Genomic DNA, 27,973 nt, shown 5'->3' on the forward strand with positions numbered 1-27,973 from the left:
CTGAGACTCCACGGACCCTTCTTTTGAATATACATACTAGCGACATCTAGTGGCAAAACTTAGGTACTACTTCATTACCACTTTCACTTTGGAGTAGAGACTTTTGCAAGGGGTGTAAAGACTAGAAACACCTGTGGTGGCACACCACATACGCTCCAGCTGGGATTCCATTCATTCCAAATTGCAACAACGGCCGTGGTTTATGCAAAACATACATTGTGTGAACATGGCCTATTACTGTATCCATGTTTTCCCAGGCAGCCTTACAGCTGCATCCAACTTCTACGGCCACCAGCACTCAAATGGCAATGGTATGCTTATCTCTTCGGTCATACAGCATTCTGCATACATGAATTCCTACCTGCTTGCGGTTGTAATCTTTTAGGGCATTTTCAAACCCTTCCTCCAGCCTTTGAAAAACAATTTCTACATCAGTTGCCCACCATATCTGACAAGCTGTGAGCGAAACCTGTGCAGAGTAGTCAAAGAGCCACTGATCCCGAAGCTTATCCTCATACGCTGCCACAGCTTCCATGATTTCCTGCTGGACTGTAGACTTCATGGTGTCCTCTAGAAGCATCAGCCAGCTCTCAGCCTTAAATAAATGAAGTTTTTATAATTCACACATCACTGAAAATGCAGGATGTCTATGGTTGGATAAGTTTTAATCAATGTACAGAAAGGTTTGATTATAGAGTTACAAGACATAATTCTGACTTCTCACAGCCACCACTAGAGAGCGGGCAGGAGCTTACTGAATACTACCTATACACTAAAACCAATGTATAAAATTAAAATCAATAAAACTATGTGGTAAGTTTCCAGGTCCGCTGTTGTGGTAGATGAAAGCAAGAAGAAACATTTAGTTCTAATGTTTATGAAGCAAATTTGGAGCTTTTTATTAGAAATATAAAACCTGACCTGAAAAATATATTCATCCCTTAAAGTGGTTATCCAGCAAAAATATTTTTCTTTCAAATCCACTGGTTTCAGAAAGTTATATACATTTGTAATTTACTTCTATTTAAAAATCTAAAGTCTTCTCATATTTATCACCTGCTGTATGTCCGGCAGGAAATGTTTTTTTTTCTTTTCAGTCTAACACAGTGCTGTCTGCTGCCAACTCTGTCCGAGACAGGAACTTCCCAGAGCCAGAGAGTTTTCTATGGGAATTTGCTGCTGCTCTGGACAATTCTTGTCTCGGACAGAGGTGGTAGCAGGGAGCACTGTGTCAGACTGAAAAGAAAACACCACTTCCTGTGGGACATACAGCAGCTGATAAGTGCTGGAAGACTTGATAATTTTAAATAGAAGTAAATTACAAATCTATACAACTTTCTGACACCAGTTGATTTGAATACCCTTTTTCAGTACCCTTTTAATAAATGCTGATACCCACAGTATAGGCAGGTTTGGCGCCCGCATCACTGAAAATGGAACTAGGAACAGTTGGCTGCAGCTTCAGCTCCTCTTTACTTCAATAGCAGCCAAGGGTGTGGTAACATGGCGCTGCCGCTAAACTGAAAATGGAGCCAACTTCTTCTGGCTCCTCGGAATGAATGGAGCAGCAGCCAACCATGAACACTGCTGCTCTATCCACTCACATTGATAACTGATCATATGGTCACTGGGGATGCCAGTCATAGGACCCTCAGTGACTGGACAGGGTATAACTCTGTTGGATAGAAAGACCCCATTTAAAGCAATGTTCTAACCCTGTAAAGCTCTAGCTATTTCAAAAGGATAACGTCCATCATGGCTGTGATGCAAGACTTGGACATGTTGGAGACTGTTGCTCGAAATCAATCATAAATTGGATCCTTGCCATAAATTAAATGGTAAACCTGGCTCTATGCTGTTTTCCTCTTACAATTAATGCATTTACATTCATGAGAAATGAAGAACACTTTGTTATGTTGATGATTCTTAGTCAAGAAAGTTCATCAGAGAGACAGGTATAAGACATGGAAAGTTTATTCTTCATTTTACCTGGCCGGAACACACACACGGTTTATTAAAGTACACAAACTCCCCTTCTCTGCTGTACATCCCTACAGCCGTCTTACACTCGTACTCTTCATCTTCAAATCTCAGATCAGCCACATTGTCAAAGACCTTCAGGAAGTGTCTCATGACCTGAATTCACATAGAAAGACAACAGGAACCAATACACCTCCCATTAGTTACATGTTCAGTAGTTATGGGGCTTAATTTGCTAAAAAAAAAAAAAAAAAAAAAAAAATACATGCAATATAAATAGATGATGAAAGCGACTAAAGATGAGCGAATTTACAGTGTAAACAAAGTGACAGTCGGCTTGTCAGGCTGCAGCCTTGGAACTCTGTGCCCCAGGTGCCTGGAAAAACTGCATCCAGTCCTAGGAAACCTCCTAGTCTCCCTGGACTGGATCCAGCTTTTCCAGGCACCTGGAGCAGAGATGCACAGAGTTCAAAAGCAGCCAGATAAGCCAACTACCGGCTTAACCAGGCACCTCACTTAATCCGCTCATCTCTAAAAGCAATGTATCAGAAGATGACAGGGTAAGAAATATCAGCTATTGTTGGGTTAATACATGGTACAATATATGTCTGACTGAGGTTGATCAATATTAAATTAATGGATGAAGAATATCCAGTTGCAGTGAAAAGTATCCAGTAGTGTTGGATTGGGGTTCCTTATACCCACCAACTGAAATTATTTTGAAGGCCGCCCATCAATCTAACCATTATCTGCATTCTACAATGCTTGGTTATGTCAAGGAGTCATATAGAGAATAGAGTGGCCAAATGCACAGATGCTGCTCCATTGTATCACAATACATATAGATGTAGTTATTATGCATAGTCTTATGTATTGTGATATTCCTGGCACATTCAATGGCTGCCTTCTTATAAAAACAGAGCAACACCTATCCACACGTCATGTGTTGTGTTGCAGCTCATCTCTATTAAAGTGAATGGGGAGAGCTGCAATACTACATACAACCTGCGGCTTGAGATTTGTCCGATCCGAGACATAGTACATGCTGAATAACATTCACAAACTATTATAAATGATAGATTCCTAAACTGCTGCTGGTGCTATCTATTTTCACCTACTGAGCTAACAATGCATCCACAGTACATTAAGGGTTAACCTGTTTAGGCTGGGTTCCTTTGGAGATGATCTCTAGTAAATCCATAGAAGACACAAAGTAAAATCTTGGAAATCGTAGGCGTTTGGACTCCAGGTAGTCTGCCAGTGACTTTTCACACAGTGTCAGCCTATGAAAATCAATCAATCAATAAACCAACAGTTCTCTTTGAAGAATAAAAAAAGACAGATATTTCCCAAGAGTAAATAAAATCAGAAATGTTACATATACACAATTTTTATGAAACGTCTTTTAAAAATGAAGAGTTAGAGCTATTAACGTGGGTATATAGCCAAATGTCCCACCTCTAATTGAACACTGACCGGTTGCCCAGTCTCCCCATAAAGTAGTTATGTTGCAAAATGCCCAAAATAGAAGAAAAAGTAAAGACATGGGTTGACTTCCACATACGTCCCATATGTGCCAGGAGGTGGAACACAACTAGTTAATGACGCATGGGAAAGTTCATGAAGCCATAGCAACAGAAGTGCAACTTCTGGCTCTCAGAGGAGTCAATGTTTAGAAGGGGCCACAATTATATTTTCCACTAGGTGCGATAAAAATATAGATATATATATTTTAAAGGGAACCAATCAGCACGAAAGTGCACATATAGTTCCATGAATCATAGTATAGAGCTACTGTGCAGCTCATGGCACGTATCATCCGTGACTGCAGCAGTAGGTTTAATAAGGCGAAAAAGTAGTTTTATTTTGCTGTGCAAGGCAGGGAGAGGGGCGGCAACTAGTCATCTGGGCGGAGAGCCACCCATGACTAGTCACCGCTCTCTGCCTGTCAGCACACAGTATGGGGATGATTGACAGGAAGAGTGCTAACTTACGGGCACTAAGAGAGAGTGGTGGACTAGTCACAGCCGGCTCCCCAGCCAGATGACTAGTTGCAGCATTGGGGCCTCTTAAGTCTCCTCCGACAGATGATGTTGGTGGAGATAGGGTTTGGACGTGATGAATTTTAAATGCACCACCCTATGGTTCTGGATGAGTAAGCTGCTGCCAGAGCTGTCTACCCTCCCCTCACCATAGAGAACACAGGAACCTTCAGCCATGCCAAACATTGATGTGTATGGGCAGATTGAAGAGATAGTTATTGAAGGTGTACAGGCACCTTAAGAAGGCATCCTGGTGGCAACTCTAAGAGCGTTCTCACCTCAAGACTTGTGAGGCACCTGTTTCTCAGACTACAGACTTTGAATCACTTCTTGTGAATGATGTGTGTACCTGGGTCTTCCACTACTTACTATATATATATATATATATATATATATATATCCTGGCTACATCAAGTTTACCCCCTTCCCTCAGGACAGTAGAGAACACCTATGTATGAAAGTTTTTTTTTTTTGTAGTCCAATGCATTAAACAAGGCTTCATCTCACACAGCAGCTGTAAACTGATAAGGTTTTTTTATATGTTTGTTTAGACATTTTCTTACTTTAATTACACGTTGATGTAAATTAGATCTTATGATTACAGTCATTTTGCCAATTTACATATACTGATTAGGGCCGCTTTCAGGCGACCTTAATATGGGAACATTTTAGCCTCTATATGGCAGACACAATATCTGTATCACCCAAGCTTCTACTGAACTGGACTTACCTGTTTATTTGGTGACATCATTTTAGCTAAGGAACACATTATATTGTTCTTTCTCTAAATGATATAATTGCTTAAAGTGGATCTGTCAACAGTTTTTTGCTGCCTTAAGTTAAGGTGGTGAGCAACAGGGCTTCTTATCTTGAATCAGGAGATGTAACTCTTATTTCAATCTGATATAAGCGTTAGAAGTTTTATGAAAATAAATAGGGATGGTCCGAACCGAGTTCGGTTCGGGTTCGTACGAACCCAAACCCTCTGTAATGATTCCCGCTGTCTGCCCGCTCCGTGGAGCAGGCGGATCCAGCGGGAGGACCGTCTGGATAACTGGGGTATCCCAGTTTTCCAGGCGTTACTCTAGCTGTATCCGCCCGCTCCACGGAGCGGGCAGACAGCGGGAACCTCGGCAGGTTCGGACCATCCCTAAAAATAAATTAGGAGATGAAGCCCAAAGGGCATTCCCCTGGGCTGCAAAAGCCCAGCAATGTATAGCCTGCACAGGGGCCTTAGGAGAGAAGAGACTGAATATTGCTGGGCTTTTACAGCCCCGGGGAACGCCACGTGGACTTCTTCTTCTAATATGAATAAAATTCTATTTAAATATGAAAAGTTTAAAGCAGACCTGTCAGCAGCTTTTCGCTGACTAAAGTAGAGGCATTGCAGGAGATATAACTCTTATTTCACTCCGTCACTCCAGAACTGAGATATAAGCTTTAGAGATTTTATTTATACTAAAGGGAACCAATCACGCTAAAATTGGCCATTAACCTAAGGAAACGTGCTGGTACATCATCCAGCACGCTTCCCAAACATCCCCCTGTAGCCTCCGTCCCCTGTACATACAGACCGCAAAGTTAGTTTAATAACCTCCCACGCTCCCATTATCTGCTTAGTAGTCACGGTCGGCAGGTGGCTGGTTATCTAGTCACGGTGCTGGGCAGACTCCGGCGCTGTAATCACACCCCTCTGGGGGTGTTGGAAAGCGCTACATGCTGACGTCACTCAGGGAGCCGGCATTGCACGTCGGCCACGCCGACGTCTATACTATGCTTCACATGCGCAGTGCAGTGGGTGAAGCCGCTGCTGTACTACGCCGTGCAGGCGCAGTACAGCAGCGTCTTCTCCAGCTGCACTGCGCATGCACAGCATAGTACAGACGTTGGCGTGGTGATGTGCAATGCCGCCCCCCTAGTGATGTCAGCATGCGGCGCTTTCCAACACCCCCAGAGGGGCGTGATTATAGTGCCGCCCCGCCAAGTGACATCAGCATGCGGCCCAGAGGGGTGTGGTTACAGCACCAGAATCTGCCCAGGACCGTGAGTAGATAACTAGCCACCTGCCCACCGTGACTACTTAGCAGGTAATTTACATAGAGCGCGGGAGGTTATTAAACTAACTTTGCAGTCTGTATGAGCTTAGGACGGAGGCTACAGGGGGATGTTTGGGAAGCTTGTTGGGTGATGTATCAGCACGTTTCCTTAGGTTTATGGCCAATTTTAGTGTGATTGGTTCCCTTTAAGTGATGAAGTCCACAGGGCATTCCCCTGGGCTGTGAAAGCCCAGCAATGTTCAGTGTTCAGTCTCTTCACTCCTAGTGCCCCTGTGCCTACATATAAATGCCCACTCTGTTTAGATTGACAGGCTGTACATTGCTGGGCTTTTGCAGCCCAGGGGAAACCCCTGTGGGCTTCAACTCCTAATTTAATTGCATAAAAAAGCATTTAATTGCATAAAGCTTATATCTCTGCGCTGGAGTGACTGAGTGAAATAAAAGTTATATCTCCTGATTTAGGGTAGGAAGTCCTATTGTGAAATGCCTCTACCTATGTCAGCAAAAAGCTGCTGACAGGCCCATTTAAAAGTTGTCATATTTAAACAGAATCCAAGTATGCAAAAATTTTTATTAAAGTATTGTATTACCCCCCAAAAGTTATACAAATCTTCAATATACACTTATTACGGGAAATGCTTATAAAGTGCTTTTTTCCCTACACTTACTACTGCATCAAGGCTTCACTTCCTGGATAACATGGTGATGTCACTTCCTGCATAACATGGTGATGTCACTTCCTGGATAACATGGTAATGTCACTTCCTGGATAACATGGTGATGCCACTTCCTGGATAACATGGTGATGTCACGACCCGACTCCCAGAGCTGTGCGGGCTGTGGCTGCTGGAGAGGATGATGGCAGAGGGATGCTCAGTGTCCCTCCAGTGCCCTGTGTCCCTCAGTGTCCCCATGCCATCATCTTTTCCAGCAGCCACAGCCCACACAGCTCTGGGAGTCGGGTCGTGACATCACCATGTTATCCAGGAAGTGAAGCCTTGATGCGCTAGTACGTTCAGGAAAAAAGCACTTTATAAGCATTTCCCGTAATAAGTGTATATTGGTGATTTGTATAACTTTTAGGGGGCAATACAATGGTTTCATTAAAAAAAATAAAAATAAATATATATATATATATATATATATATATATATTTATTTATTTTTATTTTTTTTAATGAAACCATTGTATTGCCCCCTAAAAGTTATACAAATCACCAATATACACTTATTACGGGAAATGCTTATAAAGTGCTTTTTTCCTGAACGTACTAGCGCATCAAGGCTTCACTTCCTGGATAACATGGATATATATATACCAATGCTAGAGTCACAATTCCAATGCAGACATAGCACAGAAGGTCCCCAATACTGGCATAGAAAGAAAATCACATATACCCAAATATCTTGTGGAGCTATAAGGTGACTTGTGTTTTGATGATCGGAATCTGCATCCTCGTATCAGATTAAAACCTTGGCTAATTTACCTTTAATATGAGACGGAAAAGGTAATGACCCATAAAATTTCAGCTCTCTGTAAAAATTGGTTGCACAAGTCTCATTTGGTACGAGATAAATTGCAATCATTTGTTATCCTTTAATTAAACCATTCTTTATTTGGCCATATATTCCTGCATACGTTCTGGAGTTTTCTCCGGTGTTGCTGCACTGAACACAGTGACATTCAGGTTTTTATAACAATATGTTTGACTATGTTTGATTATATAAGAAAAAAATCAATCGTTATGTGTATGTAGTATTACAGCTATGAACAGTACTAATAAAATATATGTAAAAGTACATAGGTATTTACTTATTCTTGATGCATATATAGCACCAACATATTCTGCAGCGCTGTACAGAGCTTCACAGAGCTTCTCATCATACACATCAGCCTCTGTCCATAGAGACGCAAATGTAAAGAAATATCATGAATTATAATGCTGTAAATATACCTTTAGGCTTTGTTCCCACAATGTCTTTTTTGGCCCTTTTTTTGGACGCCCGTCATGTTGGTGCCAAATCGTGCCAATTTTATGCAAATTAGGGTCATAATTTTCATAAAACAGAAGCGTTTTGATGCCAAAATAACGTTCTTAAAAAAAAAAAAGGCCAAAAAGAGATTTTGGGAACATATCCTTAATTTGAAACATTCATGAGTACAAGTACTACAATGATAAATAAAGCCCTGCCTCCTTTTTTCCCAGATAGATTTACTAAATGGTGCACACCTATTAGTAATCCTGTCAGGCTCTGCGCAACAGATCTACACCTCTGCGCAAACAGGCGTAGATTTGCATGACGAGTTACGCCTGCAAGCGGGCGAAAATCATGATAAATCACACACAGGAGGAGGCCTCCTCCCCACTTTTCAGCTGGAATCTGAGCCTTCTCTCTGGCGTACACCTCAGCCACAGCCTTCATAAATTCCACCCCCCAAGTGTCTACATACGTTGCCTAGTTTGAAAAAAAGATCTACTGTAGAAAACATACAATAGAAGTATAAAATACAATATTATATACAAGTATATAACAGTATACCACCTAAAATCATTGAATGCAAACCTTTTCTGGAGGGTCTCCAACTTTTCCAGCAGTCCGGGCTCATTTGTGACCTCAATTACTATGTTGGTGCTGCTGATGCTTTCCATTAGTTCCTAAAATAAACAAACTTATAGCCAGGTAGTAAGGGTTCACAAACTTTCCCTATAATTTGTCTCTCTCTTTCTTTTATTTTATCTTTTTTTTTGGATCCATATTATATTTTATAGTGCAAATACTACAAAGAGGGATATATAGGACTACTTTTACCATAAGGCAAATTGTAAAATTGCACCAACTGCCAGCACCCCCCACCCCCCACGTCCATCACCAGCATTGAGATGCAGTAAACAAGCCAAGTGAAAATATATGGTAAGAACACCAGAACATCTGAGGGTCACTTCTACAGAAGGGGTTGATCTCATTCTCTGTGATTGGGTGGTGAAAACCTATGTGGATACTTTAATTCCTACCAGCATAGTTCTGTATACTTGGTAAAGGGTGTATACATGGTATTGCATTCATCCCATTCACTGAAGGGAAAGACTGCAATACCAGATACAGCCACAACCCAGTGTATGGCAGTGTTTCTGGTAAGAGTTGAACAGGCTGCAGCACTTATTTGAGCCCAGTGGCTTCCGTGATCAGCTGCCAGGAGTTGAACCCCCATGATCAGATATTGATGACCTAATGATAGGCCATCAGCAACACAAATAGCCTGGGGTACCCCTTTATCTGCATTGTTAACAATCAAGGGATATTGAATTGTCTTGAGGGTTACAGACATGGTTGTGGAGGAGGAAACAAACATCAGATATATTTGACACTATAATGGAGGGTCCATTGTAATCTTTTCTAAAAGGCCCCCTCTTCTCTATGTATGCCACAATTTTTACTGTACCTTGAAATCTAGGTCTATTCCTTCAAATCTCTTGGCGTCCTCTGGAAGTTGCTTTCGAATATCTTCTGAATTAGCAAATATACTTTGCAGGTGTGCCCAGGTTTTCTGCACTTCTAGCCAGACGGATATAACCATGTCCGCCACCATTAATTTCTTCTGCCATCTGCTCACTTCCACCGAGAAGAATTCCACATATTTGCTCATCAAAATGTTTTGTAACTGAACCTGCAAAAGTGAAATATAATGTTACTGTGGGCTATGCTTTTATTTTTTTATTACCAAAAAATGATATGCATAAACTCTGCACTGCACTTCTTGGTCTCTGCTTCCTGGTATTGACACAAGGAAATTCCCACTTAGTCAGCCAGCAGCTGAGATGGGTCACCAGGGTGGCCAGTGATTGGCACTTACTGTCAAGATTAAAGGAGAAGCCCAGCGGAGAACTAAAAAATCATTACAGGCAGGGGGTGGAAGGAAGATAAAAAAACACTATGCTCCCGAACCCTGCCGGCTGTCATTTTCTCCCCGATTCCGGGTACGTCACAACCCCGGTTCCTTGTCACCAAAGGATGTAATTTAGCCTGCTCAGCCAATCAGTGACTACAGCGGGTCATGATGTAGACAGCTTAGAAGACAGCCGGCGGAGGCCAGGAGGGGGACACAGCTCTGCGCCGGGACAGGATAATATGACTTGTTTTTTATTCCCCCCCCCCCCCCCCACCTTGCCCTTAACGATTTTATAGTTCCCTGACGGACTTCTCCTTTAAGACTGAGACATACGACATACTGTACAGGGGAAATGGGCACTACCAAAACGAGGATAGTTGCAAGGGTACACATTTTGTATCATTTTACCACATCTAACTAAAAATTATTCCCTAGACCAGTGGTGTCAAACTCAAATACACAGTGGGCCAAAATTAAAAAATTGGACAAAGTCATGGGCCAACCTTTATAATTATTGAATCGCCAATGTGGCGGTCCTGGCACTGTCAGTGGTGTGAGTCTCCCAGCACTGTGCACTATGATAAATGTCATGATAAATTGCTATGATATGATTAAACCCCAACCCATGTAATAGCCCCCCCTCAATATTGCCCCATGTAGTAGCCAACCCAATCTAAATTGCCCGACATAGTAGCCAGCCCTTCCAGGTGTACCCAAATAGCCAGCCCCCCAAGTGTCCTATATAGTAGCCAGCCCTCCCAGGTGTGCCCAAATAGCCAGCCCCCCAAGTGTCCTATATAGTAGCCAGCACTCCAAAATAGTCTCCTATAGTAGCCAGCCCTCCCTAACAGTCTCATATAGTAGCCAGCTCTCCCTTGTAGTCTCATATAGTAGCCACCTCCATAGTCTCTTATATAGTAGCCAGCCCTCTCCTGTAGTCTATTATATAGTAAACAGCTTTCCCCTGTAGTCTCCTATAGTAGCCAGCCCTCCCCATAGTCTCATATAGTAGCCAACACCCCCCCCCCCCCGTAGTTTCATATAGTAGCCAGCCCTCCCCTGTAGTCTCATATAGTAGCAAGCCCTCCCCCATAGTCTCTTATATAATAGCTATACCTCCCCCATAGTTTCTTATATAGTAGCCAGCCCTCCCCAGTAGTCTTATATAGTAGCCAGCTCTCCCCATAGTCTCCTATAGTAGCCAGCCCTCCCCATAGTCTCTTATATAGTAGCCAGCCCTCCCCATAGTCTCCTATAGTAGCCAGCCCTCCCCATAGTCTCTTATATAGTAGCCAGCCCTCCCCAGTAGTCTCATATAGTAGCCAGCTCTCCCCATAGTCTTTTAAATAGTAGCCAGCCCTCCCCGTCTTTTATAGTAGCCATGGTGAGCCAGATGTAATTCAAACTCGCGGGCCAGAGTTTGACATGAGTGCCCTAGACAACCCCTTTAATTGGAAAGACATCCATTTTCTAACATTTAACAGTCTCGCCAAGAGCCAAAAACTTACTCCTACTCTTCAAGGAAGGGAGGGGGGGGGGGGGTCTAGACACTTAATGGCTACTTAAAGTTAATTGGAAATCAAGACGGGTTTATTTAACTTAGGACATCTAACAGAGTAGATGGTCTATGAAACTAAGGATAATGTGTGCTTCTCCATCTGCTCAATGGCTTTTGCATTTTTGACTATGTTAAACAGCCAAAAGCTGCCCTATGAGTTCACCGTGTAGATTTTTTTTAGCATGGTGGATTACTTGGAGTTAGCTTATGACGTTATGGTCAACTATGGCTAAATACAGGGTCACCGGGAATGGTCAGGCCAGCATGCAGAACCCATGTAGACAGTGAGACCTAACCATTAGAAGAACAGATGACCTCCTCTCCAGCTTCCGGCCTTATGTCTCCGTAACTTAATTTTGTTAGTAATTAGGCTATGTTTACGCAACAACAACAACAAAAAAGATAAGGCGTTCGCTTTTTCTATTTAAAAAGATGTCCGTTATTAAAGGCGATTTAACTGACTGCAATGCACTGAAGTCAATGACAATTGTCATGACAATTATTTTCGGACGTCTTTTGCAAACAGCGTGTTGTTCACACACAGTTTTCTTTTCTCCGTCTTTTTCAATTAAATTCAATGGACTTTTCAATAAAAGACACATCCAAAGGCCAATTAGTCCACCTGAAGTAGAATCAGGGCCGTTTCTAGGGGCGGGCGAGCCGGGCCACCGCACGGGGCTCCCACAGCTAGGGGGCGCCCTGCGGCACCCGACAGGACCCAGCCCGCAGCCCCTGCATCCTCAGGGCTGGCCGGGGGATCTGGAATCTAAGTTCCAGATCCCCTGGCCAGAGAAACCTTTAGCTGTGCGTGGGTACGCACAGCTAAAGGAAACAGCAGCCGGGGCAGAGACACAGAGGCTTCCTGTGCAGGCGGCCTCTGTATGACAGGTGGCTGCCTGCACGGAAGCCAGAAGAGGACGAACATACCAAGAAGAGGATGGAGGGACCAGAAGAGGAGCTGGAGGCTGCAGGGTGAGAAGTGAGTATCTGGTGGGGGAATCCTGCAAAGAGGGAGCCCCGATATGTCCCGATAATCCCGCCCCCCCGTGATAAGCCCCGCCCCTCGCGCCATAGTCTAAATGTCATCCAGCTCTCCCAGCATCCTGTATGTCAGTGTAATGGAGGTCACCCAGCTCTCTTAGCATCCTGTATGTCAGTGTAATGGAGGTCACTCAGCTTTCCCAGCATCCTGTATGTCAGTGTAATGGAGGTCACACAGCTTTCCTAGCATCCTGTATGTCAGTGTAATGGAGGTCACCCAGCTTTCCCAGTATCCTGTATGTCAGTGTAATGGAGGTCACCCAGCTTTCCCAGCATCCTGTATGTCAGTGTAATGGAGGTCACCCAGCTCTCCCAGCATCCTGTATGTCAGTGTAATGGAGGTCACCCAGCTCTTCCAGTATCCTGTATGTCAGTGTAATGGAGGTCACACAGCTTTCCCAGCATCCTGTATGTCAGTGTAATGGAGGTCACACAGCTTTCCCAGCATCCTGTATGTCAGTGTAATGGAGGTCACCCAGCTTTCCCAGCATCCTGTATGTCAGTGTAATGGAGGTCACACAGCTTTCCCAGCATCCTGTATGTCAGTGTAATGGAGGTCACACAGCTTTCCCAGCATCCTGTATGTCAGTGTAATGGAGGTCACTCAGCTTTCCCAGCATCCTGTATGTCAGTGTAATGGAGGTCACACAGCTTTCCTAGCATCCTGTATGTCAGTGTAATGGAGGTCACCCAGCTTTCCCAGCATCCTGTATGTCAGTGTAATGGAGGTCACCCAGCTTTCCCAGCATCCTGTATGTCAGTGTAATGGAGGTCACCCAGCTCTCCCAGCATCCTGTATGTCAGTGTAATGAAGGTCACCCAGCTTTCCCAGCATCCTGTATGTCAGTGTAATGGAGGTCACACAGCTTTCCCAGCATCCTGTATGTCAGTGTAATGGAGGTCACACAGCTTTCCCAGCATCCTGTATCTGAGTATAATGGAGGTCACCAGCTTTCCCAGCATACAGTTTGGGACTTTATAAGTGGGAAAAGGGGAAGTTGCTGGAACCTGTGCGGAGCCTGAGATGTCTGTCTGGCAGGTCCTAAAGAGATGAATTGTAGCTGCAAGAAACCGTCATGGAGGCCGGGCCGGATGGAGAGGAAAAGGGAACGTGACCGTCAGATCAAAGAAGACGCCACCTGTGAGTCCCTGTATAATGATTTTGTATTCAGTGGAACATTATTTGGCAGGGGTGCAACACTGTTCTATGCCGCAATACACACACTGCTTCTTTCTAATAACCCGAATCTTGATAAAAGCCCCCCTTCCTTCCCCAGGGCTGAACTGAGTGAGGGGGGGGGGGGGGCGCTTTCATCAAGATCTGCCCTGTTGTCAAAATGACCTAGAAACTGCCCTGAGTAGAATAATGTACCAACAGCTGTTATTGCACTGACGGGCAGCCAATCCTCAAAATAACGGACGTCATTATGGACTCAAAATGACGGACGTCATTATAGACTCAAAATGACGGACGTCTTTTTAAAAATTATAAACCGACAAGAAAGAACGTTGTGTGAACATAGCCTTAAAGACTCATGTTTTCAGGTTCCACACAAATACAGAATTTGGTCCAAAATTAAAAAACAGTCGTCATTTTAATCATCGACAAAACGAAGGAACTTAAACAAAACCAAGATCCTGCCGCTCATTCCATCACCAAACTACGAAAGTTCTTTTTAAAACAAGCAAGTTTGGACTTTGCCAAAGTCAACAAGATATTCCCTACTGATGTAAACGAAACTGAAATTAGGGTTGTATTGAATTGCTGATCACAGAGGTCCATTTTCTGTGTTCTGGGACCTATGAATAGTGTGGCACTCAAGAGAGAAATTGTGCACTAAAAAAAGAAAACTGCAAAACAAGTGAAAAAATGCTAACTGCTTAAAAACCACATTCATTTGTTCAAAGCAGCTCCTCACAATGGAACTGATGGCTGTATTCAGCTCCAAGCCATCAGCCGAGCAACTTTGCTCTGATTCTTGATTCTTTATTCAAACCAAACAGGAGCAGAAGCAGTTGGACATACTTAAGCAATAAGGCACCACAGGCAAGCACTTTCCCATAAGTGTCCCTGCACTTTATGCATGTTGTCAAGCGTCACAGCTGGCTCCGGGCGCCTTCATAAAATTACCATATTTTTAAGAAAGCGCTAGACGCAGTCACTTTTATTTCTTAAAAAAAAAAGCTAACTTTTCTTTTATACATTGTTCGGCAATGTGCAAAATTGCCGAGTCTGAAGTAGCTTTTATGATTTCCACCAAATGGTCCCAAAAGCAATGGTCTCAAATATATAACCAGAGTGGTGGCTTATTAATCACATTTATTTACTTCGGGAGCGGAGGACAAACAAATTTTTGTAAATGCTGCTAAATCTCTTGATATTATAGGCAGGTTTGCGGAATAAATCTATTGCATTTTATGTGAATTAGCATCCAAAGTCTTTAGAAAGAAACCCATAGTCATAGTGTAGGAGATGCTTTAAAGAGACACTAAACCTAAAAGTTTATCTGGACACCATTTGTCTGTCCTTCATTGCAGAAGGATATTGCAGCATTATATTATTCACCAGATCCTGCCACAAGGTGGGTTGGATTTGCTGCAGGCAGGCATCACGCACATGAATCACGGACAGGAGTCAAGGAAGGAGAGCTGGGACCACAATGCTAGGGTTAGCAATGCAGAGGCTTCAACAGGGGGGTCCGGGCAGGTAAGACCATTTATAAGGGAAAGTAAGGTGCAAAGAACCAAATAATGGTGTACTGCCCCTTTAAATGGCACTGAACCGGCACACACCCTAGGTGGCAGGGGCGTAAGCGTTGACATGGAGGAGATAATAGGAGGGGGAAAGGATAAGGCACCCTGCAGGGCCGAAGGAAAGATGGCGCTGGGCCCTAACTCATAGGCCCCAGCGTCAACAGCAGACAGAGACCAGGAGGAGCGGGTGTGGTGGCGGCCCAAAGCACAGATCACCACCGCAGCCATGACAATTACTAGCAAAAACACTATTAAAACCAACATGGTCCACTAGGTGCAGTTTGGATTTGGTGTGCAACAAAGCCTGAATTACTATGAGGGAACAGAAGAACTTAAGTGACGCAGGTGAGGACAGAGCCTAAGATAAAAAAAAAAAAAAAGTGTTCTGGTTTAAATCTAGTTGAAATATCAAAAAACATCTGATTGTGGGAGCACTTTACTGTATGTGTCACATCTAATAGAATGTAGCCAAAGTTGCAGTACAATTGCAAATATCTGTAGACAAGCCATATTAAATGAGTCCGGTGAGTATCAAATCCTCTTTATATTTAAAGGGGTCATCCAGTATTAAAAAAAAGCACAGCTACTTTCTTGCAAAAACAGTGCCAAACCTATCCTCAGGTTGTGTGTGGTATTGCAATTCAGTTCCATTCACTTCAATGGAACCTAACTGTAAAACCTCACACCCAAACTGAAGCCAAACTGGGGTTTCTGGAGGAAAGTAGCCATGTTTTTATAAGCCTGGATAACCCCTTTAGGTCAGTCATTAATTGATTTTTTTTATACAGCTGCAATTAAATGTCTATATTGCAGCTACAACAGCAAGCCCCCCATAGTTTTTTGTACCACAGAAAACTATGGCAATTTAGGTGTTATTCCATCCCTGAAAAATTAGAAAGTGAATAAGGCGAATAAAAAAAAGATACTCACCTATCCCAATCACACACAGGTGCATGTTTGACATCTCCGAATCCCCACTGCTCACCACTGGTCCCCGTGACTCCTCAGCCCTGCAAAAAGGTCCTGGTCTACCGTATCTTTTTACAGTGATGATCAACCTCAGCCAGTAACTGATTGAGGGGGCAGTCCCTGCAAGATCCATGGGTCACAGGAAAAAAGAAGCCGCTTTAGGCTCCAGGGGTTCAGGGCAGGTGAGTATCCTTTCTTTTTTGGAAAGATCATAAGAGATGTGGTGCAAGATACGGTATGTAGGGTAGTTGTTTGGAAAAATTGAGACAGAATTCTGGCAGACTTAAAATAGTATATATATATATATATCTTACTTACCTGATTGTCTTCAAGTGTTTCTATAAGATTCTCATCTGATTTTAATAATGGTGTTCCAGTAGGCAGATGCTTCTCATAGGAAAACTGCATTGTGCTCCAGGTGTGGTTCATCTCCACAAGGACCTGAGTAATAAAGGAATGTATTATAGCGCTTACATCAGAAACCAATGTTAGAGGAGGACTGTCAGTGGATCATCTGACATCTGACTCTTGTGACTAAAGCTTATGACCTCATCTACATTTTTAATGTAGTTTTTGTCTGTCAACTCGGGTCAGTGGATGTAAATTGGTATAGCGTGATCAGCATGGCAGCGTGACAGCTGTTTCGCGAGACGTAGACATGCTTCTACTGACGTCAGTAGAAGCGTGTCTACGTCACGCAAAACAGCTGTCACACTGCCACGCTGATTAGGAGGATTGGGCGACTGCTCCCCTGCTTGTCTCTCCATGGCGTTTTTAAGAAAAATATGAATAAAAGATAAGTTTTATCAGTGAGTGCCCTCTACACTCTTTTTTCTTTGTATGAACACTATGTGTGTAAGCATATCGTAAACTTTCACTGACTTCCAGCTAATATCTGCCCGCTGGCGTTTTTAAAAGAAACACAAAGAAAGAACTTGCAAATTCTGGGCAGCCCATAGCATATAACAGCGGTCTGCTGCCGCCGCTCCTATTCCATGGAGCTACGGCAGCAGATAGTTGCTGTATGAGTCGTTTGTCTTTCAACAATGTTGAAAGACAAACAACTGCAACGATCAGTCGACATCGTTCATGTCGGCTGATCATTGCCTTTTATTACACTGAACGATTATCGGCCATGATGGCCGAATACGGCCGATAATCGGTCCGTGTAATAGGGCCTTTAGTGTCTGCTGTATTTGTTTGATACATGTTTACAAATTCCACCCTTGTGTTATATTTTTGTCCTGTTATGTTGCATTTTGGACATTTTTTTCTCCTTGTTTTTAATGTATGTATTAATTGCATTTTTTTTATTTTTTTGTGGATATTTATGCTGATAATTTTTAAGTATATTTCCAGAAAACTAGTGTATAAAAGTCACACATTTTTGTGTAACACTACATTTTTTGCACAATACACATGTTTCTGAAAAACTAAATTTTGCAACAAAAAATCTGCACATTTTTGAACAAATGAGCAAAAGTTTGTGAAAATTTTACACAAAAGCCATTAATAAATTGTCCTTTTATTGGAAGTCATGTTTATTGTGGCCCCATCATGTCTTCACATACTGTTAGTATGTTCAGATCCAGACAGTTGTAGCCGATGGAAAATCCATAACAGAATACAGTAGCGGTAAAGTAAATGAGATTTAAAGAAAAAAATGTATTTAACTTACTTTAAATACCTGCATGTCATTTTCTGCTACAGAAAAGGCAAGGCTTCTTTGCAGGTTATCTCTACTGACTTAAACAGGGAAGTGAAAATCTGCAATCTGATCCCTATCAAAGATGAATGCAACTCAAACATGCTTAAGTTCGTCCAAACTGGGAAGTCTCGGCATCTGATGACCGGTAGCTAAAGAAGTTGGATGCAGCCCATTTGGACGCACTTTAGCATGCTTGAGTTGTGCTCATCTCCCTATCTATGTAAATGACATGATCTCTGCAGTGGGTTGACATGTCATGTGATCACGATAGGCTGGCAAACAGCAGGGGTGGTGGTATCAGGGAAAGTGAGTATAATGTTTTTTTTACATTCTGCTAATTCATGCAAAAATCTGCATGATTTGGTGTGAATTTGTTTTGAAGAGTTCAAAGCAGACTTATTTCCTTAAAGTGAAATAACCCTCTCAATAAAGAAGACTCACCTTTTCTATTGCCATCTCCTTTACTGCCTTATCCACAATATTCTTTACCTCATCCTCTACTCTATGCAGTTGCAAGGCCAGAAGATCTCCTAGGACGGTCTCTTCGTTCATTGTAAACCTCACCTTGAAAAGAGAACACACACCATTGAGTTACTAGAGTTATACAGTATATCTGTAAAACCACAGGAAGAAGAATTGATGGGCTACATACCCCCGTCTTACTCATTAGCTGTAACCAATGTCTCTTCCTGACAGCGGGGTTCTGCAGCTCATTTACTGCTCTCAGAGAAGTTATTAGATTTTTGACAGTAGATTCCAGACCCAAATAGACGTCCCAGGTTCTTATCTCTTTATCAAGGGTCCTCATCTCCTAAACAGTCAGAAGTATCACATAAGTTTAAAAGAAATACTAAAAGGAAGTAAATCTATATTGCAATGTGCATTTTCATGCTTATGCATGTTCTTCAGTAGGTTTTTACCATATAAAAGCACCAGGCTGAATGGTGTGCTCAGAGCTTTAGAGACTTCTAATATCCTTCAGTTATGTACATATAAATTAATACAAATCTGTTGGGTAATATACAGTATATAAGCAATATCTGAAAGCAGTATTCGATAGAGGGAAAGAAGCTAAGCTCTTTGATATATAGGTTTATATAATTATAATTATCCTGGCCTGGTGACTCCTTCCCCCTACAGTAGGGTGAGGGAATCATCGGGCCAGAAGGAAGAGGAGACCAGCCCACAGAGGGTACCAGCTCATCTGGCATTTGCCTGAAGTGCCAGATGGTCAGTCCGGCCCTGTTTACCACTTTTTTTTTTGGTGGGGGGGAAGGGGTGTGTGCGTTTGACTGTTATTTATTAGTAATGGCTGTTATTCTATAAATGCCGGCCATGATTATAAAGTAGTTACCGTTATTTGGCCAATAAAAAAAAAAGATGTTGTGGAAATATAACCTTGGAGCAGGATTTTAAATAAAAAGCTAAGAAATCCTAACAGGACTCCTAAGAGAGACAGTGAGAGTCCTGCTAACTTGCCCACACATAGTGTTTGACACACTTCTATGTATTTACAGTGAAGGCTGTCCGTTACTGTGTGTAAGCAGGTGTATTGACTTAGGACAGACCCCACGTTATCTCAGGGTATGTATTTTAACCCCTTCTCATAACTAAGGGTGCTCTAAAAATAAATAAAAGCAATAGTACATATGTTGTAGTAATTAAATTAATCTTTAAAGCCACATATAATTAAAAAACATATTGAAAAGAAGTATGCAACACCATGAAAGAAAATGGGAAGCATTAAATAGGCACTGTTTTTTCAGAAAACTTTGCATAGGTCAATGGTACAAGCAAATATAAGAAACGTTATAATATATCTTATAAGACAAAAAATCTTCCGTCTCCTGCTATCAAGCAACTTTCCTTTAGGTTCCTTGTAACCTTATTTACTTTTTGCGTGCTATCACTTTTTTTTACCTGGTCCTTTATATTCTATGTAATATTGAAGCTGTGCTACTTACTTACCTACTCCTTTTGGGATGTTTTAATTATATGTATTTACGTGAATTTAAAAAAGATGAACTTATTTACTGTACCTCTGGCCTGTGTATAATATTTTATTTGACACCAGTCAAATTCTTTGGGTTCAGCAACATTCTTCCAACCCGTATGCTCAGCATTTGATTCCCCACAGCTGCAGAAGTTGGATGCCGGCCTAGGGGGTCCTGGAAAACATGGATATAGCCATAGCCGGGGGAATCAAATGCCGAGCCTTTGGGTTAGTAGAACATTGACGAACCCAAACAGTTTATCAGGTCTGCTCAACACTAGCTGTTGTTTCACAGGCCTAATTGTTTCCTTGGTACAAGCCCTTGGTTGGTTAATTGGCCAGTATAAATGAAGATTTATGATAAATGATAACTCTATAGTTGATGTTTGATCTTCATTGACCATTATTATTGGCATGATCGGTAAATGCTCATAACTTTTACCAGTTTAGCCATTAATGAGGTTTCTTACCCGAAACTGAGGATGATCCCAATGGAACCAGCCATTGCCAACCACAGATCATTGGTCAGTGGTTGGAAAGATCAATGTGTAAAGCCCCTATTACACGGGTGATCGCTAGATCATCTGAGCAGCCCATAGAAGATAGCAGCGGTCTACTGCCACAGCTCCTATTCCACAGTGCGATGGCAGCATATAGTTGCCATCTAGGTCGTTTGTCTTTCAACATGTTGAAAGACAACAACAGACAACCATCAGCGAACATCGTTTATGTCGGCTGATCGTTGTCTTCTATTACACGAGATGATTATGGGCCGTAATGGCCGAATACGGCCGATAATCGGTTCGTGTAATAGAGCCTTAAGACATTTGTTGCGATGTCAATCACCATCATATGAACGGCAATAAACAGTCCACGTTGAATGTCTGATCTGAAACTTCTGTGAATCCTCCCGGCTGTAATTATGAGAATCAATGCTCTCAGGTTGCACAGTATTAACACTGACGGCACAATCTTTCCATCCATTACCTGAACTTAAAAAGCTACAAATAATTAGCGTCTAATTAACACAAGGATTCCGTAAGAGGATCTTTTCACTTAATTGTTAAGTGCCACTTCTTTGAAACACACTTTATAAAGATTGAAGTGTCACCAGAAATAATATAAACAGTAGTTTCCCCTTTAAACAGATAGAGAATATTTAGCTTCTTCCTATACGAAATTTTAGTTTTATCGTAGACCTAAAAGTCCTACAGGGAGGGAATCGATGAATGTTTAATGATTAATTCTTTGAAAGAATGAGAGGTGTACAAAGAAAATTGCAGCCAGAAACTTTTGTATTTGTTCATATCATTGGAAGAAATGGTGGTAATACAAATGCCTTTTGTGCCTGAAATCTACATATTGTGATAGAATCTGTCATGTGTCACAGTCAAAATTCACAATTAGTATAATGAATTTACCACCAACGATTTCTGTCAGTCAATCCCACTGTCAGATTTTCTCACTGAATTGGTACCTGTGATTTGCACACTATGAGAAGTGGGAGGATTGTAGAATAGATGACTTATAGAGCTACCTGTCAGAGATGGGGGGATGGGATGAGCCTTAGAATGAAGCATGGGGAAAAAACTTCAACCCAAATGCAAAAATCAGTCACCGGATCCCGACCTACTATGTGCCATTTATCTTAGTGGGACCGAAGGAATAATGTTTCTTCTTGAGGAGAGTACCATAAAGATGAGGCCATTTATGCTCCACTATGAATTCTGGGAAGATAGATATGCAAAGCAGCTCTCTAATGAAGAACTCTATCTTGAAAAGACGGCATCAGAGGGCAGCTTTGTATATCCTTCTTCTCACTTATCATAGTTACCTAGCTGATTTGTAGAGATGAGCAAACTTAAAGTAAGTTCGGGTTTACTTAAACCTGATCACTGGGCATTTGAAACCCACAGCTTGGAGAAGATGTATGCAGCCATAGACTAGCCTAGGGCCATAGACTATATCCATGTTTTCCAGGCAGCCCTAAGGCTGCATCCCCCGCTTGCCTGTTGCTCGGGGGGGGGGGGGGCAGTAAGGTGGGGAGGAGGCCTCATTTATCATGATTTAGGCGTAGATTTGGTAGGCTGTGCGTCTCTCTCGGCCGGGGGAAAGGGGCGGGGCCTAATTTGCGCCGGTCTTGATAAATCCCCCCAAAATATATAATTACATACATAACCTTACATAACTACATAACCTTACATTGAACCACATTGAATTTTATTTTCCACTTTTCCGCCAAAACCTCAATCTTCCTCCAATCCTTCTGTACTTTTACATTCTCCTCCTATGTTACTTTACAGACCTCAGTCTCATCTGCAGGCATTGAAATCCCTGTACTCCATCTACAGGGTCATTAATAAACAAAATAAAAAGGAAAGGACTCAATAGTAATGTTAAGCCGACCTGTCAAACTGTTCGGGTCGGGCAACGTTCTCCAATGCTCCCCGAACGCTCAGCACATGATTCCATGCAACTACAGAAGATGGATGCTGCTTTAGGAAGTCTTGTAAAACATGGGTACCTCCATAGGCTGTATCCATGTTTTCCTGGCAGCCCTAGGGCTGCAGCCACAGGGAATTAAATGCCTAGCGTTTGGGTTCAGAGAACGTTGCCGAACCTGAACAATTTGATATGTCCGCTCAACACTACAAAGCTGTAAAGGTGTGCTGAGATATCACCAAAGCCAAAAGTCTATGGCATTCAAAGCTGCTAGAAGGTCAATATGGCGCTATGGCAAGCAGAGTAAGGCTATGTTCACACAACGTCTTTTAAGCTCCGTTTCAAAATGACGTCCGTTATTTTGAGTCTAAAATAATGGACATCATTTAGCTGTCTAGCCTTCCCTTAGTGCAAAGACACCCGAAAATAACGATCATGTGATCATCATCAATATTTTGACGTCCGCGGTAATAACGTCCGATATTCAATGCATTGTGTGCATTGGACGTCCATCTTCCCATTGATTTTAATGCATTGCCATTGCAGTCAGTTAAAGGGGTTATCCAGCGCTACAAAAACATGGCCACTTTCCCCCTACTGTTGTCTCCAGTTTGGGTGCAGGTTTTGAAACTCAGTTTCATTGAAGTAAATGGAGCTTAATTGCCAACCACACCTAAACTGGAGACAACAGTAGGGGGAAAATCGGCCGCCTTTTCTCTATTTTTGTGTGAACATAGCCTAAAGGTCCCCATACACTTTAGACTTTGATCAGCCGAGCCCACCAGTCACAGCAGATTCAGCCATCAATATAAGGTGTATAGGGATCGCCTAGAACCACCACAGATGAAAATCATGGCTGACCTCTTTGTTCAGTCAGAGACAAGCTGCAGTGGGAAACGCTTTTGCTGCCACTTACCCCTCCCCTCGAACTATGGTTTGGCCGTTAGTTATTGAAGGGGTATGGGGGCCTTGAGACTTAAGTAGGGTGAGCCTCCCCATGCAAATTGGGCTGGAGAGGGGCATCTGGGAGCTGGTGTGAGCAGAGAACAGCAGGAGGACTGCAGCTTGGTTTCTGTGGCCGGTCACCAAATGGTCAGGAGGGCATGACAGGCGGCATACAGACAGAAGGGTAGTCAGAAGTGTTAGATATATTTGTACTTTACAGGAGCTTAGGAACTTTATTGTCAGGCAGGAAAAATGGAGGATGGATGACATAGATTTTTAACAGCTTAGGGTGACTGGAAATTGGCTGGAGTAAAAATATGGCAAATACTTTCACAGTAGCTGCATATAAGGTTGTGTTTGTAACTATGGCTAGAGGTTTGTTTGTTTTTTTAAATGACTAGATTCAAAAATTAACCTAAAACTAATTTAGGAGATTACAGAGTTATTCCTATCATAGACATTTAAAGGAAAATAGCCCTTTAATGGACCCAACAAAATAATATCACACAGAATATTGTATCCTTAAGGAGGTCACCCCAAATGAGAGTGTCCTATACATTAAAAATGCCTTTATATAAATTGTTGATAATGGAAAGTCATTCTTACCTTTGCAAATCTTCTCAATTCCATATCCATTTGTTCAACATTTATCTGTTTCCATGGGGTTTTCATCCAGTCCTTAATGCTTGTCTAATGTGAAAGCAAAAATTGCAACTTTGTGAGAAAACGGGAAAATGTCACAAGGTCCCGCGTAATATTCTGCACTCACCAGCTACATAAAAATCAAGCTGTGTTAATAGAACCATAATAAAGATTATTTTTTACCATATTGATACTTTCGGATTTTTTATAAAGTCTTCAAAACTTTCAGAATTTGAATTGCAAACTTTGTCAAAGTAAATGGTTGACTATAATAACTAAACATTTTCTAAATCTTCGCATTAATTCAGACGTGTTTCTTGTGTTTTTATGCATGTTATTTTCTATGTTTTTCATGTTAATTTCTAATTAGTTTCATTTAATGCTAATTTTTTACAAATTTTATACACTGCCTAATCCCACCTTTGGGAATATGATAAATACCCTCTAGTCTTAGTAGGTACTGTCCTGGGAGAACCACATAACCTGGTGGCAGGTTCCTGACAGGTCAAACAGATGTTAAAGTGGTATAACTTTTTTTTATTTTTTCCCACTTTTCTTTTAATTTTCTTTTTTCTCCACCTCTTTTTTTGTTGTTGTAAAAGACAGTGTGACTGTAGTGCTAAGATAATGAAATGAGATACAGAAATAAATGTTGCACCTGAGCAAGATTGCATGCTCCATCAACATATTGTTCATGATTACTGTATAAGTTGAATGGGCTGAATGTTTTTTATTTCCTTTATCACTATTTTTGGGAATAATAAAAAAAAGATCAGTCCACATATATGGAGCAACAGACACTGGCACTACCTCAAAGAAACATGGAAGGCATGGGGTTGGCGGTGTGTCTGGGTGCACAGTATAAAAAAAATCACTAGTTGGTGCTCACTTTCCCAGACAAATATGTGCGTCTAAAGTAATCAAAAAATTTGAGAAGTAGGAGAGGGCACTCACCATAAATTGTGATCTTCTTTATTTCAGTGCTTGATTAAAAAACACACAGGACATTCTGGGCTAATACGCAAGACAGCAGCACTTAGGTGAACTGAGGTAACAGCTGGTTCGCGTGCATACGTGCTTCTTCGGACCAGCTGTTACCTCAGTTCACTTAAGTTCTAGCGTCTTGCATATTAGCCCAGAATGTCCTGTGTGTTTTTTAATCAAACACTGAAATAAAGAAGATCACAATTTATGGTCAGTGCCCTCTCCTATTTCTCTTATTTTTTGAATAATAATAAAAAGATTTATCATTAATACATTCATTAAAGAAATCAATGGGGATTGAAAATAGAGGGAGAAAGAGAGTGCTAGAAATAGAGACACTGCTGGATTATTGTCTCATCCCAGTGCTGGATTCACAGCTTAGGCTGCTCCTGTACTGCTCTATAATGTCCCACATGCTGCTGATACACCTGAGGGTTTAGTACAGAGAGATAGGAAAGCAGGATCCTATGTTTTCTGTATGTGTAGTATATGGAGCTATTATATATGCTTTAGAGCAGAGCTCAGGGAAAGCTGACACTGAGGCAGGCGGGATTCCGCAGAGGAAATTCCGCCACATTTGCTCACTGTGAACATACCCTAACCCCACTAGAAACTCAATAATTTTGACTCTTACCCTCTGCCCACAGAAATACATACAAACTTCAAAGTAATACAAATCTTTATATGCTAGCATACATTTACTGATTTGTCACGGATAATCCCTGTTTTAGTTTACCCATAAGATGTGGATTATCTTTCCAATGATTCCAGCTTAACCAGAAATCTTCACATTGATTTTGTAGCCTTGTTTGGCTGCTTCACACGTTAACTCAAGAGTCACACATAAAATCTTGCTAGCAATGCAATTTCACACCAAGGTAATGACTATGCAATTATAGCAATGATGAAAGACAAATAGCCAAACTTATCAACGTCAGTGTTTAATTGGCCAGAGCATGTTGATGTCAACTAATTTAGCAGAGTCTCCGCAGTAACTGTTTCCATGTAGTTTATTAAGCAAGGGAGATAAAGCATGAGCTAATACAGCGACCTGACTGTGGGTCACGCACAACAGAAAAATAGTCTACCAAAAGCGTTATCAATTCTAAAATAGGGGGTACAGTATGTATACTATTGTAATCGTATGTTTTTTATTCTCTTCTGCCAAAACACAAAGTCTTGATGGAAAATAACTTAAAGATGTTCTCCATTTAAAACGTGGATCCTGATGATAGGGGACAAGTAAGTTTTAATTAGAAAACACCTTTAATGTTTTGTGTATACTGCTACTATGAATGTTCCTATAGGTCCTCTTCCTATTACTATACAAAGTCCTCAGAAAATTCTATAGGACATATGTTTTATGGTGGTTAACCACATATAGCGCTGCTCGGGACTGCCTAAAGGGGTTATTCAGCTTTAGAAAAAATGGCTACTTTCTTCCAGAGACAGCACCACTCTTGTCTCCAGTTTGGGTGCAGGTTCTGTAACTCTATTCCATTTAGGTGAATAGAGCTTAATTACAAACCACACCTGAACTGGAGACAAGAGTGGTGATGTCTCGGGAAGAAAGTAGCCAAGTTTTTGTAGCACTAGATAACCCCTTGAACCCCATGCCGCAAAATGACATTCCCAGAACGTCATGTCAAGCAGGTAGTTCCTGCAACATGACGTTTCAGGAACGTTGTGCTTTCCCTCCCTCCGCTGTCACTAGAGGGGATCGGGGAGCAGAAGGAGGCTGTCACAAACAGCCTCCCCCTGCTGCCTCTGCCCGGAGGGGAGCCGCGCTCCCACCGGCAGTTAACCCCATAGGTCTTAATGCTTCTGGGCTTGTATGGGTGTAACAATCAGGCCCCTGCACTAAGGCACTGTACTCATTGAAAACTTAGTGCACTGTACTCAGTGAAAACACACACACAAATGCATAAATAAATAAGCTTCATAAATAAACTAATTAATTACATAAAAAATTAAATAAATATAAATAAATATACACATTCTCCAACCCCCCTAATAAATGATCCCCTATGAATAAAATACAAATATTTAGTATCGTCGCATCTGCAATGACCCCGTCTATTAATCCGTTACATTAACCCCTTAAGGACAGAGCCAATTTTGATTTTTGCGTTTTCGTTTTTTCCTCCTTTCGTTTTTTCCAGCTAAAAACCCACGTGAGCCCTTATTTTTTGCGCCACTAATTGTACTTCACAATGGCAGGCTGAATTTTTTCATCAAGTACACTGGGAAACCAGAAAAAAAATAAACGTATGGTGAAATTGGGTTTATTTGGGGGGTATTTCTTTTTACGCCATTTGCCCTGGGGTAAAACTGACTTGTTATATATGTTCCTCAAGTCATTATGATTAAAACGATATATAACATGTATAACTTTTATATTATGTGATGGCCTGTAAAAAATTCAAACCATTGTTAACAAATATATGTTCCTTAAAATCGCTCTATTCCCAGGCTTATAGCGCTTTTATCCTTTAGTCTATGGGGCTGTGTCAGGTGTCTTTTTTTGCGCCATGATATGTTCTTTCTATCGGTACCTTGATTGCGCATATGCGATTTTTTTGATCGCTTTTTATTGCAATTTGTCTGGATTTGATGCGACCAAAAATGCGCAATTTTGCACTTTGGGATTTTTTTGCACTGACGCCGTTTACCGTGCGAGATCAGGAATGTGATTAATTAATAGTTTGGGCGATTACGCACGCAGCGATAGCAAACATGTTTATTTATTTATGTATTGGTTTACGTTTATTTATTACATGGGAAAAGGGGGTGATTTAGACTTTTATTAGGGGAGGGGGCTTTTGATTGAAAACATCACTTTTTTTTATACTTTTACACATATACTAGAAGCCCCCCTGGGGGACTTCTAGTATAAGTACACTGATCTCTCATTGAAATCTATGCTGCATAGATATGCAGCATAGATCAATGAGATCGGCACTCGTTTGC

At 41.7% G+C, this 27,973-nt stretch overlaps 1 protein-coding gene across 1 annotated transcript in view; it reads right to left on the minus strand.

Annotated features, from left to right (window-relative positions):
- The window catches only part of LOC138800850 (dynein axonemal heavy chain 11-like), a 268,385-nt gene that overhangs the window by 194,286 nt on the left and 46,126 nt on the right, over nucleotides 1-27,973 (minus strand). Inside the window, exons 11-19 of the mRNA XM_069982946.1 lie at nucleotides 23,984-24,067; nucleotides 18,650-18,808; nucleotides 18,439-18,561; nucleotides 16,608-16,730; nucleotides 9,521-9,745; nucleotides 8,644-8,735; nucleotides 3,137-3,263; nucleotides 1,990-2,136; nucleotides 362-595 (exon numbers count right to left, since the gene is read on the minus strand). Coding sequence (XP_069839047.1) covers nucleotides 362-595; nucleotides 1,990-2,136; nucleotides 3,137-3,263; nucleotides 8,644-8,735; nucleotides 9,521-9,745; nucleotides 16,608-16,730; nucleotides 18,439-18,561; nucleotides 18,650-18,808; nucleotides 23,984-24,067 — 1,314 coding nt within the window. The remainder of the gene's footprint in view (nucleotides 1-361; nucleotides 596-1,989; nucleotides 2,137-3,136; nucleotides 3,264-8,643; nucleotides 8,736-9,520; nucleotides 9,746-16,607; nucleotides 16,731-18,438; nucleotides 18,562-18,649; nucleotides 18,809-23,983; nucleotides 24,068-27,973) is intronic.

Source organism: Dendropsophus ebraccatus, chromosome 9 (assembly GCF_027789765.1).
Source record: "Dendropsophus ebraccatus isolate aDenEbr1 chromosome 9, aDenEbr1.pat, whole genome shotgun sequence".
Lineage (NCBI taxonomy): Eukaryota > Metazoa > Chordata > Amphibia > Anura > Hylidae > Dendropsophus > Dendropsophus ebraccatus.